Below are 15772 nucleotides of genomic sequence, written 5' to 3' on the forward strand. Positions count from 1 at the left end.
GCAAATACAACCTGGAATGGCAAATATAGCAATACCTAGCATTGCATTGAAAGAAATTTATTTGTATTACATTTATGTTATTTTAAATTTCAACTGATAAATAAAATATCCTCTCAAATTTTATTCTGTCATTGGAAAACAAATGTAACCTGTTCTTTGAATTTACTTAACCAACAAATATATTCATTAATATTGAATTTTTAATGGGGGAAGTATACTAAACCTCTACTTGTGGATGTTATATATGTCATTCGAAACATTAGCTGAAAGAGAGAGTGGGGGGGTTGTAGATATTTTACATTTAGAATTTGACGAAAAGTTACAAGTAAAGAAGTTCACATGAACAGCACAGTCCTGGTATAAATCAACATTATCAAACCTGCTCAAATTCCATGCTTGCAATAACAGGAAAGCCAATTACCTGATCGTCTATTTTGTGTGCTATGCTGCTGGCTCCTTCATCAAGTTCGGATTCATTAATGGGACGGATTCGAAGAGCCACCTGCAAGTATGCAAGTTGAAGAGGATATTAATGTTCACATCTTCATGCTGCATGGTCAGAACTCCAAACAATGGCTTTTTCTAATTCAAGAACATCACAGAGGAGGTGGCATCTTAATCATGACATTTTCTGTAGACTGACCTTGTCAAATACACAAATGGGCTTTCACTGAAAACAGGGAAAGAATACCACACGTGTTTAGGCTTTTTAGGAATGGGTTTGGGAGATAAAGAGCCAGGAAGGTAAACAGATAGATAGATTCCCTACAGTATGGAAACAGTCCACAACAAGTCCACAACAAGACCGTCCGAAGAGTAACCAACCCAGACCCATGTCTATGTTTACTCCTAACACACCTAACACTATGGGCAATTTAGCATAGCCAATTCGCCTGACCAGCACATCTTTGGATTGTTGGGGTAACCAAAGCACCCGGAGAAACCCAAGCAGACATGGGGAGAAAATGCAAACTCCACACAGACAGTCACCCAATGCAAGAATTGAATCCGGGTCCCTGGTGCTGTGCGGCAGCAGTGCAAACTACAGAGCCACTGTGCCGCTCTCAATGGTGGTGTGCCAGTGCTTCACACCATCATGCCATTTTGCCAATGGTAGGAATATTGATCATCGTGGCTACCAAGAGCACAATGGAGCCAGAGGGACAAACAGAGAGGAGCTGGAACAATTCAGCCTCAAGCCTACCCTGCCACCTGACTGATCTGATTGTGACCTTGACTCCATTTTGCTGTCTACCCTCAATAACCTTTCACTCCTTTCTTAGTCAAGGATCTATTCACCTCAATCTCCACAGATACACAGATAACTTTTGATGTAAAGTATTTCTTCTCATTTCTGTCTTAGTTGAGAGACCCTTTAGATTGTGTCCCTGGTCCTCCACTGAGGGAAACACCCTCTTAACTGCCCTCAAGGTCTTATATATTTCAATAAGATTATATTCATTCTCCCAAAATCTAATTGAGTTCGGCCAGAACCTGTTCAACCATTCCTCAGAAATTAAAGGCCACTGCCAGGCTCGCATCTTTCTCCCACTGGAAAAGCTGCTACTGAGGAGGTCTCCATTTTGGCACTTGATGGCCCACAAGGGGGTTCTTGGTGGACAATGGTCACCCTCAAAGTAAATGGTGCTAGCAGTCTACATACAGCCTTGTTCCTAGGTTTGAGCCATGGGGAGAAGTTAAACAGGCTGAATAGGATTTACATGCATTTGGAGAGATTAGGGATACTCCGCATGGTTTTTGTGCAAGGGAAATTGTGTCTCACAAACATGATTGAATTTTTTTTGAGGAAGCAACCAAGAAAATTGATGAGGGCAGAGTGGTAGAAAAGACACTGTTTACTTGGACATTAATAAAGTCTTTGGCAATGTTCCGCATGGTAGACTAATGAGGAAAGTTAGATCACATGGGATTCAGGGTGAGCTTGCCAACTGTATACAAAATTGGCAAGTGACAGAGAGTAATAGTGGAAGGTTGTTTTTCAGACTGAAGGCTAGTGACCAGCAGTGTTCCACAAGGATCAGTGCTGGGTCTCATTTTGTTAGTCATTTATATAAATGATTTAGGTAAGAATATCGTCGACATGGTTAGTAAGTAAGTGGATGACACCAAGATTGGTGGTATAGTGCACAGTGAAGGAGATTATCTAAGCTTACAAAGAGATCTTGATCAATTGGGTCAATGGGCTGAAGGGTGACAAATGGAACTTAATTTGAATAAATGCAAGATATTACATTTTGGTAAACCAAAGGCAAGACTTACACAATTAAAAGTAGAGACTTGGGCATTGTTAGAGAACAGAGAGATGTAGAGGTTCAGGTACATAATTCTTTCAAGTTTGCACCACATTTGGTTAAGAAGGTGTTTAGCATGCTTGCCTTCATTGGTCAGACCTTTGAGTATAAGGGTTGGGACATTGTGTTGAGAATGTACAGGATATTGGTAAGGCCTCTTCTGGAGTTCTGTGTCCAGTTCTGGTCTCCCCTGTAAAAGGAAGGAAACTATTAAGCTGGAGAAGGCTTAGAAGAGACTTCTCAGGATGTTGCTAGGAATGGAGGGTTTTAGTTATAAGCAAAGGTTGGGTAGGTGGGGACTTTTTTCATTGGAGCGTAGGAGATTGAGTGGTGACCTCTTAGAGGCTTGTAAAATAATGAGGGGTCCAGATAAGGTGAATGCCTTTTCACTAGGGTAGAGGATTTCAAGACTAGGAGACATATTTTTAAAGCGAGAGAAGAAAGATTTAACAAAAACATGAGGGGCAATTTTATGCTGTATGACCCAATGGCTGGGGCTTTTTTCCCTGGAGCGTTGAAGGCTTGGTGAGGGGGCAATAACCTTATAGAGGTTTTATAGGATCATGAGGGGCATGGAAGGATGAATAGCTAAGGTAGGAGAGTTCAAAGCTAGAAGGCCAAGCTTTAAAGTGAGAGGGGAAAGATTTAAAAGGGACCTGAGGAGCAATATTTTCACACAGAGGGTGGTGCACATTTGGACCTATTTAAAAGGCATCATATACATGGGTATATGAATTGGAAGGAATAGAGGGATATGGGCTAAATGCTGACTAATGGGACTAAATAAATTAGGATATCTGGTCAGCGTGGACAAGTTGAACCAAAGGGTCTATTTCAAAGCTGCATAACTTTATGACTCTATGACTGCTCCCATGTTGCCAGAGCCTGATTAACTAATATGAGCTCCCTAGACTGCACAGACCTGTCTTAGACAGTACACTGCCTTCCATCAGTCCTCGGCCTTCAATCAGTCCTCATCCTGTAGACGTGATTCCTCCCTCACCCAACCCAACATGATGCTAATGGTGGAGGCACCACCACTTAGAAAGCCCAATTACCCTCAGGGCCAGATTGTTAGTGGTACTTCACTGACTGCCATTGGCAATTTGCAGCCCCAGATGGCTCTAAGCAGGATAGACTTTTAACTTCAGCCCCAAACCTCTCTAACCAAAGAAAAAATCCAGGTGTAGTTTTCGACCTGTGACAAATAGCACAGTTACCTAAAAATAAAATTATTCAGTGTACTGTGGGACTATTTAGTGGCATCTCTCAAATGTTCTGGATATAGATATAATAAATCCTACTGAATGACTACTAATTCAAGCGAAACATTAAATAAGACTAAAAAAATTCGTAAGCAATGACAGATAACAAAACCCTTCTCGTTGCTGTTCATAGTCACTCATCTGTGTGATGTTCCCTTTCATTTGAATTGTTGAAATGTAAACTAATTGATTTTTATTTGGAGACACGATGACCAATCATTCCCATATCTATACACTGATACATTGCTTAACAGCACCTACTTGTTACCCCATTTCCAATATACAAAATCTGATTTTTCTTTTACCTCCCCTCCCGAACATTGAAAAGCAACTGTATGATACAGATGTGACTTTCTTCTTTTTTGTTTTCTATTTCCTATGATTTAGAATGATGAAAAAAAGACAGGAAACAAACTACATTGGCAAACTAGCAAAGAATATAGAAACTGACAATAAGAGCTTCTTGAAATATATAACAAGTAAGAGACTGGCCAAAGTGAACATAACCCTTGAGGAAATGGGATACTTTGTACATCCCATTAATACTAAAGAATCTGGGGGGCAATTAAGTCTCATCTCCAACACTAATGAAGTTATATTAAACAAACTAATGATGCTAAAGACAGATTAGTTTCCTGGCTTTGATGTCATGCATTCTATGATCAGGCTACAGAGATGCATTTGTTGTAATTTTCCGAAAGTCCTTAAACTTTGGCAGTTTTCCAGTCCTCAGGTATTTCTCCAATGTGACAACCCTATTCAAAAAGGGAGCCAGGCAAAGAGTGAGTAACGAAGAGGTTAAGCCTAACATCTGTTGTTGGAAAAATAATGGAATCAATTATCAAGGAAGTAATAACAGAACACTAGAAAATCAACATCTAATCAAGAAGAATCAGCATGGCTTAATGAAAGAGAAATTGCACCTGACTAATTTATCAGAGCTTTTCAAGGAAGTCTCAACCAGAGTGGATAGAGGGAACAAATGGGTGGGTATTGTATTTGGACTCTCAGAAGGCATTCAACAAACTATCTCGCAAAAGATTAAGTCATAAGTATTGGAGGTAGTATCTGGTATGGTACAGAATTGGCTAAGGTGCAGAAAACAGCTTGTGGGAAAAGGGTCTCGTTTTCAGGTTGGTGACCTGTGACCAGTGGAGTTCCACAGAGATCAATGCTTGGCCCACAACTGCTGACAACATATCTGAATGTTGAGTGTGTTGCTGGAAAAGCACAGCAGGTCAGACAGCATCCGAGGAGCAGGAAAAATTGACATTTCAGGCCAGAGCCCTTCATCAGGAATCAGCCTGCTTCTCGATACTGCCTGACTTGCTGTGCTTTTCCAGCAACACACACTCAACTCTCATCCCCAGCACCTGCAGACGTGACTGTCTCCTAACACATATTAATGACTTGGAGGAAGGGAGCAAACGTACCATAGCAAAATTTGTAGATAACAGATTGTGTTTACAGGGAGATATTGATAGGTTAAATAAGTGAGCAAAAACTTGGTAAATGGAGTATAAAGTGCGAAAATGAGAAGCTCCTCATTTTGGAAGGGAGAACAAAAGAACAGTACAGTTTAAATTCGAGAAAAATGCAAAAAGCTGCAACACAAAGGGGGTTATATGTACTTGTGCACAAAACATAGAAAGCTGGCACAGCAGGGAATCAGGAAGGCTAACGGAATATTGGTACTTATTTCAAGGGAATAGGCATATGGTGAGACCACATCTGGAATAAATGAATAGTTTTGATTCCCTTATCGTAGAAAAGACACACTTTCATTGGAAGCAGTTCAGAGAAAGTTCACTCAGATGATCCATGGTATAGAGAGATTGTCTAATGAGCAAAGACTAAACAGGCTGGTAGTCTACTCATTAGAGTTTAGAAGAATGAAAGGTGATCTCATTGTAATATATTGAATTCTTAAGAGGCTTGACAGAATAAATGCTGAGAGGATGTTTCACCTCATGGAGAGTCTAGGACCAGAGCACATAGTCTCAAAATTAAGAGGTGTCAACTTAAGACTGAGATGAGGAGAAATCTCTTCTGAGTCATTGGAACTCCTTGCCACAGAGAGTTGTGGGGGTAAAGTATTGGTGTGTATTTAGGGCTGATTATAGATAGATTCTTGATCAGTAAGAGAATCAAGGATTTTGGAGAAAGTGCAGGAGAGTGTACGTGAAGTCAGTCATTGAGGGGCCAAAAGACCTACTCCTGTTCATATTTCTTATGGTCCTATGGTCAGATGCTCACTTTAGTTGCTATTTGAGATGAATTGGGTCTTTCTTCTAATTAGCTTAAATCCACAAGTGTCCTTGTTGGGCAAACAATGGCCTAAACCGTTCCCCATGGAATTAAAATACTGATGGAGAGAAGAGGTTTATAAGTAATGAATGGATTTGCACCCAGTCCCCTAACCACTCCATGACCCAGTTCCCAATAGAAAACGTGTTAAACATTTGAATATTTCATTCACCAACTGCAAGTATTATAAATGAAGTTTATGGTAGTGATTCTTCCTTTAATGTCGAACTACAAAGTTCTGAATATATTCCAATTTCTGATCACACTGGGCTGTTGTGGGGAAGCTGAAACTTCTGAATTAAGGATAAAGGAAACTTAAAAAGAAAACTATCCTTCTGAGCAGCCAGAGTGAAGACAATAGCGGACATTTCTGACCAGTTTCCATGGTCACAGTGACTGAAAGGGGGAGCTAGGAGGCAAAGGAGAAAATTTAGACTGGAAAGAGGGTCTCTGTAATGATTGGAACCAGGTTGACCTAGTTGACTATGAGGTCCTTGATTGAACTTGTTAACCTGTGACAATCAGAAAGCCCTGGCTGACCAATATAGCCAGATTAAAATATATACGTAACCAGGAAATTTAGAATCCCCTCAGTCTCGGGAGTGGACTCTGTGTTGATTAGGCTACAGTCAGTGTGTTACTGCTGCTATTGGTTTCTGCTTTTTGGAGGAAACCTGAGCTGGCTGGTTTACAAAGTCAGTTTTGTTATTTTTTTTATTATTGAGGAATGATTTCTAAACTGCTTGATTTACATTGTCAATGTGTTACAGGTGCAATTCAGTTGTCATCAGGGAATTGTTTCAGTGGCTGGTTACAGCCTGTGTTACTCTCTTTTTGAGAATTTTGTGGCAGGGCTTAGCCCTTGGACTCTAGTTTTCTTTGGGTTTTTTTGTGTGTATGTCTTCACTGTTTTGGTGTTTGGACTGAGCCCTTGTGAGAAAATACAACTCTCTAAATGAGCTGTTCCTGTGGGTAGGCCTGACCCTTGTACTAGGCCTCTGAAAACTGAATTTGGGAGTGGACCAAAACCCCTATGAGTTAACTGCACCTTTTACAATGTATTGTGTTCCTGTGAGTGGGCCATGGATCTCCAAGGATCAGCCAGGATTCTATGGAGACAAAACACCTGTGGGGCGTGCACTTGTTGCCTTTAGGAGTGGACTTTGCCCTCTGTGGGTTCTGTTTTTAGCAATTGACTCTGCAATTTGGAATGGACTCTATTTCTGACTGTTGTGGTTTTGTTCGCCGAGCTGGGAATTTGTATTGCAGACGTTTCGTCCCCTGTCTGGGTGACATCCTCAGTGCTTGGGAGCCTCCTGTGAAGCGCTTCTGTGATGTTTCCTCCAGCATTTATAGTGATACATCAGAAGCGCTTCACAGGAAGCTCCCAAGCACTGAGGATGTAACCCAGACAGGGGACGAAACATCTGCAACACAAATTCCCAGCTCGGCGAACAGAACCACAACAACGAGCACCCGAGCTACAAATCTTCTCCCAAACTTTCTATTTCTGACTATGTATTTTCCATACTGGAATCGACTCTACATTTTGAAGAGAACTGTTTATGGTAATGGACTATGTATCAAAAAGGACACTTGGTAACTGATTTGTTGGGTTTATCACCTGCACGGTCTTGTCCCTGGGTGTGGGAGGCTCATAGGGAGACAGCTTTCATGACAACCTGAGAGTGGGGTAGGGTAGGCCATCCTGTGAACCTGAAGGTTGGTAGGCTGTCCTGAAAGCTGGACGGTGGGTAGGCCACCCAGTGAGAGCTGGCAGGGGTGGGCTAACTTAGAGTGACTGGAAGGTGGGAGGGATGGGGGGCCCTTACTGGGGGTCTGATTTTATGCATTTTCAAATGTAATAGGACTGTCCAGTTAACAACTGAAACTGGATTTGAGGTTTGTCCTCGTTTTCCCTGAAAACTGGCTGAACAGTAGGGTTTGGGGCCTGGCTTTGCTGTTTCTCTGTATACAATACTAATGTTAGCTGTTTGTAAACTGTATTGTTTAATAATTTTTTTTTAAAATGCCAGATTTTAAAAAATGAGGAGACTTAGAATCCCCTCAGTCTAGGGGTCTGACTCTGTGCTGGCTGGACCATAGTGTTACTGCTGCTATTGGTTTCTGCTTTGTTTTGGTGTTGGGGGAGGACCTGATTCCTGAACTAGCTGAATTATTTAGCCAGTTTGTAAACTGGCATTCCTTTTTTCATTAAGGCCTGATTTCTAAACTGACTGATCTACCCAGTCAGTGTTTCAGGTGTAATTCAGCCCTCATTAGGGAATTGTTGTTTCACTTGCTGGGTACAGCCCGTTAGTCCTTTTTTTCAAAGTGAAATAGTATGTTGATTTTGTGGCAGGGCTTGTCCCTTCTATTCTGGTTTTCTTCCTTTTGAATGTGTTTTCACCTTTTTGGTGTTTTGGACTGAGCCCTTTGAGAAAATACACCTTCCCAGTTGAGCTGGCCCTTTGTGGGTGTCTAGGCCTCTGTAAAGATTGAATACGTATGTATGCTGTGAGGTAACCAAACCCCTGTGAGTTAACTGCATCTTTACAATGTATTGTGTTCCTGTGAGTGGGCCTGGTCCTTTTTTAGATGGACCAGGCCTCTGAAGACTGAACACCTGTGTGTGGCGTGGACTCTGCCTTTTGGGACTGGACCAAACCCTTGAGTTAACTGTAGCTTCACAATGTACTGTGTTCCTGAGAGTGAGCCTGGTTATCCTTGGAAGAGCCAGACCTCTATGGAGACTGAACATCTGTGTGTCTGTGCTTTGAGATTAGCATTTGCTGTATCCTAGAGTTTGGGTGTGGACTGTCTTGGTACTGGAAATTGTTTTGAATTTTGTGAATTGTTACTGTATGTGGGTTTTATAATTAACTGTTTTGTGAGCCAGAGTGGGCTAGTCAGTACATGGGGTGGCTGTGAGCTGGAGCTGGAGGGTCTATGATTTTGCCTGAAGGAAAGTGGGCTGAGTGGGCGTCTTTGTATGCAGGGTGGCTGGGTCTAGGCAGCCAACAGCATGCTCATAGGAAAACTGGTCAAGGGAGGGCAGCCAGTACACGTGCTGACCAGGGGCTGGAGGGTTGATGATCGGCCTGGAGGAAAGCTGGCTGGGAGGACCCTGTCAGTACGTGGGGTGGGTGGGCCAGGCAACTGATAGTGTCCTCGCAGGAAAGCTGGTATATGATAGGCTGGTCAGTACATAGGGAAGCTGAGCCAGATGGCTGACAGCAGCCGGTAGGAAGGTCCTCTGGGGAGGACTGGTCAGTACACAGGACGCTGGGAGCCGGACAGCTGATGGCCAGTCAGTAGGAACACTGGCCAGGAGAAAGGGTCACTTAGTACATACGGTGGCTGGGTGCTGCAAGGCCAACAGTCTGACTGCAGGAAAATTGTTTGGTTAGTACGCAGGGTGAGCGGGTGCCAGTGGCTGATATCCATCATAGAACATAGAACATAGAACAATACAGCACAGAACAGGCCCTTCGGCCCACGATGTTGTGCCGAACTTCTAACCTAGATTAAGTACCCATCCATGTACCTATCCAAATGCCGCTTAAAGGTCGCCAATGATTCCGACTCTACCACTCCCACGGGCAGCGCATTCCATGCCCCCACCACTCTCTGGGTAAAGAACCCACCCCTGACATCTCCCCTATACCTTCCACCCTTCACCTTAAATTTATGTCCCCTTGTAACACTCTGTTGTACCCGGGGAAAAAGTTTCTGACTGTCTACTCTATCTATTCCTCTGATCATCTTATAAACCTCTATCAAGTCACCCCTCATCCTTCGCCGTTCCAACGAGAAAAGGCCGAGAACTCTCAACCTATCCTCGTACGACTTTCTCTCCATTCCAGGCAACATCCTGGTAAATCTTCTCTGCACCCTCTCCAAAGCTTCCACATCTTTCCTAAAGTGAGGCGACCAGAACTGCACACAGTACTCCAACTGTGGCCTAACCAAAGTCCTGTACAGCTGCAACATCACTTCACGACTCTTGAATTCAATCCCTCTGCTAATGAACGATAATACTCCATAGGCCTTCTTACAAACTCTATCCACCTGAGTGGCAACCTTCAAAGATCTATGTACATAGACCCCAAGATCCCTCTGTTCCTCCACCTCACTAAGAACCCTACCATTAACCCTGTATTCCGCATTCTTATTTGTTCTTCCAAAATGGACAACCTCACACTTGGCAGGGTTGAACTCCATCTGCCACTCCTCAGCCCAGCTCTGCATCATATCTAAGTCCCTCTGCAGCCGACAACAGCCCTCCTCACTGTCCACAACTCCACCTATCTTCGTATCATCTGCAAATTTACTGACCCACCCTTCGACTCCCTCATCTAAGTCATTAATAAAAATTACAAACAGCAGAGGACCCAGAACTGATCCCTGCGGAACTCCACTTGTAACTGGGCTCCAGGCTGAATATTTACCATCTACCACCACTCTCTGCCTTCGACCGGTTAGCCAGTTTTCTATCCAATTGGCCAAATTTCCCTCTATCCCATGCCTCCTGACTTTCCGCATAAGCCTACCATGGGGAACCTTATCAAATGCCTTACTAAAATCCATGTACACTACATCCACTGCTCTTCCCTCATCCACATGCTTGGTCACCTCCTCGAAGAATTCAATAAGACTTGTAAGGCAAGACCTACCCTTCACAAATCCGTGCTGGCTGTCCCTAATCAAGCAGTGTCTTTCCAGATACTCATAAATCCTATCCCTCAGTACCCTTTCCATTGCTTTGCCTACCACAGAAGTAAGACTAACAGGCCTGTAATTCCCGGGGTTATCCCTATTCCCTTTTTTGAACAGGGGCACAACATTCGCTACTCTCCAGTCCCCTGGTACCACCCCCGTTGCCAGTGAAGACGAGAAGATCATTGCCAACGGTACTGCAATTTCCTCTCTTGCTTCCCACATAATCCTAGGATATATCCCGTCAGGCCCGGGGGACTTGTCTATCCTCAAGTTGTTCAAAATGTCCAACACATCTTCCTTCCTAACAGGTATCTCTTCTAGCTTACCAGTCCATTTCACACTCTCCTCTTCTACAATACGGTCCCTCTCGTTCGTAAATACTGAAGAGAAGTACTTGTTCAAGACCTCTCCTATCTCTTCCGACTCAATACACAGTCTCCCACTACTGTCCTTGATCGGACCTACCCTCGTTCTCGTCATTCTCAGGTTTCTCACATACGCATAAAATGCCTTGGGGTTATCCTTGATCCTATCCGCCAATGATTTTTCATGCCCTCTCTTAGCTCTCCTAATCCCTTTCTTCAGGTCCCTTCTGGCTATCCTGTATCCCTCCACTGCTCTGTCTGAATCCTGTTTCCTCAACCTTATGTAAGCCTCCTTCTTCCTCTTTACCAGACATTCAACCTCTCTCGTCAACCAAGGCTCCCTCACACGACCATTTCTTTCCTGCCTGATAGGTACATACATATCATGGACACGTCGTATCTGCTCTTTGAAAAAGTTCCACATTTCCACCACATCCTTCCCTGACAGCCTATGCTCCCAACGTATGCTCCTCAAATCCTGCCTTACAGCATCGTAATTTCCCTTCCCCCAATTATAAAATCTACCTTGTTGTGCGCACCTATCTCTCTCCATAACCAAGGAGACCATCCTGGAAGAAAGTGGGCTGGGGAGGGTCAGTCAGTACATGGGGCAGTTGGAGACTGAAAGGCTAATAACCAGCTCGTAGGAAAGTGGTCTGGGGTAGTCCAGTCAGTATGAAGGGCGATTGGGAGCTGGGTGAATGATGACCAGCCTGGAGGAAAGTGGAACTAGGAGGGTTGGTCAGTACACAGGGTGGCCAGATACCAGAAGACTGATTACTGTCCTGCAGGAAGGCTAGACAAGGACTCTGATCAGTGTGATGCAGATGGGTGTTAGGTGTTTTTTATACAGCTATATTGGGTTGTGCTCTATGCACTTTTTTTTATTACACTGTTTTGTCTGTGTTTTACTGTCATCTTTGTGATGAATGGAAGTAGAGTTTGAGGTTTGTCCTCATCTGCCTGAAAACTGGTTGACCAGTGGGGTTTGGGGTATGGCTTTGCTGCCCTTTCTCCTGTATGTGGTGTTTTTTGTATGAATTTGTGGTTTAACTGTATTTTGTACTGTTTAATAAAAATAACCAGGAGAACACCACCTGCCCAAACATGACGCGGCTGCTGGGGAAAAGAAGCATTATTGCTGTTTGGTGGTAGTGTGGGGGTTTATATTAAAAAATGTATAACCAGGAGAAAAGGCATTGCTTGTCACTGACCACTTAGGTGGTTTTTCTTTCCTTCCTGGTGGTGGAAGACAAATAAATTTTTCTGCATTTTGTTGTTTCTGTGTCCCACACCTGTGCAACACGACATGGGTGCTGGGGAATAAATAGCATGACTACTATACATAACCAGGAGATCAGAATCTCCTCAGTCTGGGGGACTGACTCTGAGCTGGCTGGGCCACAGTCAGTATGTGCTGCTGATGTTGGTTTGTTTTTTTTTTGGGGGGGGGGGAAACCTGTTGGGTTTATCATCTGCACTGTTTTGTGTCCCTGGGTCTAGCGGGCCTCACTGAGCAGGGAGGATCATGGGTCATCTGAAAGCTGTCAATCTGAGAGCTGGAAGGTGAGTGAGTAGGGTGTCCTGAGAGCCAGAGGGTGGGTAGGCCACCCTGATGCCAGTTGCCCCAAGAACCAGAAAGTGATAGACTATTCTGAGCACTATCATCCCAAGAAGGTGTAATCGTATAGGCTGTCCTAGAGGTGGCCTGAAGGTGTCAGTGGTCAAGAGCCAGAAAACTTGTGGGCTGCCCTGTGCATGGTCATTCCAGGGAAGGGTGTCCTAGAGGTGGCCAGAAAGGTGTGTTGGTGCAATCCATAGATTGGATGGCATGTCGGGATGGGCGAGAGCCAGATGGTATATATGGGCCGACAGAGAGCCAGAAGGTGGGTAAGCTGTCTTCAGCACTGTCACCCCAGGAAGGTACTGGAGCAGGCAGCCCTAGAGATGGCTGGAAGGGCAGTTAGGGAAGCTGGAAGTTAGGTATGTAATCCTGGGGAGGGGGGTGCCTTAGTAGCCAAAAGGTGGAAGGAATGGGTGCCTTGCTTTGTTGCTGGACAGGTCTGTATTCTATGTGCTGTTTCTCATTTGATTGGACTGTCTTTATGGATTTGCTGTTACTTTAGTGGTGATTGAAAGTGGGATTTGTCCTCCTTCCCCTGAAAACTGGTTGAACAGTAAGGTTTGGGGCCTGGCTTTGCCACCTCCATTCCCCTGTAAATTGCTGTTTCTTGTATACGGCTGATCATGTTAACTGTTTGTAGTTTGTACTGGTTAATTTTTTTTTAAAAAAGCACCTGCACACAGGCAACATGGGCGCTGAGGAAAATAAGCACTACTGCTGTTTGGCTGTGTGGGAATTTGTATTTTTTTAAAAATATAACTAGGAGAAAGGGCATTGTTTGACACTGGCCACTTGGGTTTTTTTTACTTCCTGGTGGTGAAATAAGAAGTTTTCTGCACGTGTTAAAGTGGAGATTTGAGACAGCCCAGGGAATCCCTTGTGGACTCAGCTGTAAAGTCTGTCTTGGTTTGTCCTGGAGATTGTATTCTTTGGAATTCTAGAATAAAAGCCTCTTAACAGTTTAGTTTAACTTTAGTCATCCCTTTTTTCACTAATAGCATCACGGTTACAACTTAACACTGATACCTATAAGCTAAACTAACTAGGTTCTAATAATCTGGGAGAGCAGGCTACCAGCTCTTCAAGTGCCCCAGCAGGCTAATCCGATGTACTGATACAAAGGCTTCCTTTATGCAATTTTTTAAAGAAACATTTGTATGTTTTTAATTAGACAGGTAACTGAAAGACAATCCTTCGTAAGGAAGAAAAGTTAATTGACACTTGACTGATCACTCCTACAGACCCTAGGCCATTCATCAGGTGGGAAAAATCTACCCAGCCGAGTTAGGCACCTGCTAGCGAGAAACTCTGAGGTACCAGACTGAGCTAATTGGAGAGTTCATAAGGTAACCTTGCACAGATCACATGTCTGACATAATATTTTACAAAATGGCTTCTTAGCAAGCAAGGCAAACTTTTGACCATAAAATGGCTTCCTGACACATTGTGCCAGAATCCCTTCAATGTTAGGCTTAGAATAATTTCTCAGCTAGGAGCAGACTCCTGCTTTTTAAGCAGTGAATCATTGAGATGTTACCGTAAGGTTGCAATTAAACTGACTCATTAGTCTTCAAATTGAACATGCTTGCTTTCCAGGGTTGTGATTCAAATTCAAATAAGACATAAGATCTGATTAGTTAGAATTGACAGTGGAGCAGTCTGTAGAGTGGTCTGCAAGGAAGTTAAAGCTAACCCAGAATCTCTGTTTGTCATTTTACATAAATGATTTGGATGTGAGCATAAGAGGTACAGTTAGTAAGTTTGCAGAAGACCCCAAAATTGGGTGTAGTGGACAGTGAAGAGGGTGATTACAACAGATCTGGACCAGATGGGCCAATGGACTGAGAAGTGGCAGATGGAGTGTAATTCAGATGCGAGGTGCTGCATTTTGGGAAAGCAAGTCTTAGCAGGACTTATACACTTAATGGTAAGGTCCTAGGGAGTGTTGCTGAACAAAGAGACCTTGGTGTGCAGGTTCATAGCTCCTTGAAAGTGGAGTCGCAGGTAGATAGGATAGTGAAGAAGGTGTTTGGTATGCTTTCCTTTATTGGTCAGAGTATTGAGTACAGGAGTTGGGAGGTCATGTTGTGGCTGTACAGGACATTGGTTAGGCCACTGTAGGAATATTGCATTCAATTCTGGTCTCCTTCCTATCGGAAAGATGTTGTGAAACTTGAAAGGGTTCAGAAAAGATTTACAAGGATGTTGCCAGGGTTGGTGGATTTGAGCTATAGGGAGAGGCTGAACAGGCTGGGGCTGTTTTCCCTGGAACGTCAGAGACTGAGGGGTGACCTCCTACAGGCTTACAAAATTGAGGGGCATGGATGGGGTAAATAGGCAAAGTCTTTTCCCTGGGGACGGGGAGTCCAGAACTAGAGGGCATAAGTTTAGGGTGAGAGGGGAAAGATATAAAAGAGACCTAAGGGGCAACTTTTTCACACAGAGGGTGGTAAGAGGGTGCTGCCACAGGATGTGGTGGAGGCTGGTACAACTGCAACATTTAAGAGGCATTTGGATGGGTATATGAATGGAAGGCTTTGGAGGGATATGGGCTGGGTGCTGGCAGGTTGGACTAGATTGGGTTGGGATATCTGGTCGGCATGGACAGGTTGGACCGAAGGGTCTGTTTCCATGCTGTACATCTCTGACTTTATGTGCTCCTCCAAGGATTGTTTAAATATCCCTTATGTGGCTAAATTAACTACATTGGCAGGTAGGGTATTCCACGCCCTTACCACTCTCTGCATAAAGAACCTGCCTCTGGCATCCATCTTAAATCTATCACCCCTCAATTTGTAGTTATGCTCCCTCGTACAAGCTGACCTCATCATCCTAGGAAAAGGACTTTCTCTGTCTACCCTATCTAATCCTCTGATCATCTTGTCTGTCTTTATCAAATCTGCTCTTAGCCGCCGCGGCCTTCCCAATGAGAACAGATCCAAGTCTCTCAGCCTTTCCTCATAAGACCTTCCCTCCAGACCAGGCAACATCCTCAGAAATCTCCTCTGCACCTTTTCCAATGTTCCACATTCTTCCCGAAATATGGGGACTAGAACTGTATACAATATTCCAAGTGTGGCCGCACTAATATTGTATAGTTGCAGCATGATATTGCAGCTCTGGAACTCAATCCCTCTACCAATGAAACCTAACACACCATATGATGCCTTAACAGCA

At 43.8% G+C, this 15772-nt stretch overlaps 1 protein-coding gene across 1 annotated transcript in view; it reads right to left on the reverse strand.

The window, feature by feature from the left end:
* LOC122560470 (kinesin-like protein KIF19) overlaps nucleotides 1–15772 on the reverse strand; it is a 332615-nt gene that overhangs the window by 290030 nt on the left and 26813 nt on the right. Inside the window, exon 2 of the mRNA XM_087998033.1 lies at nucleotides 422–502. Within this exon, the coding sequence (XP_087854159.1) occupies nucleotides 422–502 (81 nt within the window). The remainder of the gene's footprint in view (nucleotides 1–421; nucleotides 503–15772) is intronic.

Source organism: Chiloscyllium plagiosum, unplaced genomic scaffold (assembly GCF_037043375.1).
Source record: "Chiloscyllium plagiosum isolate Xiang-an unplaced genomic scaffold, Cpla_swu_hap1 HiC_scaffold_20, whole genome shotgun sequence".
Taxonomy (NCBI): domain Eukaryota; kingdom Metazoa; phylum Chordata; class Chondrichthyes; order Orectolobiformes; family Hemiscylliidae; genus Chiloscyllium; species Chiloscyllium plagiosum.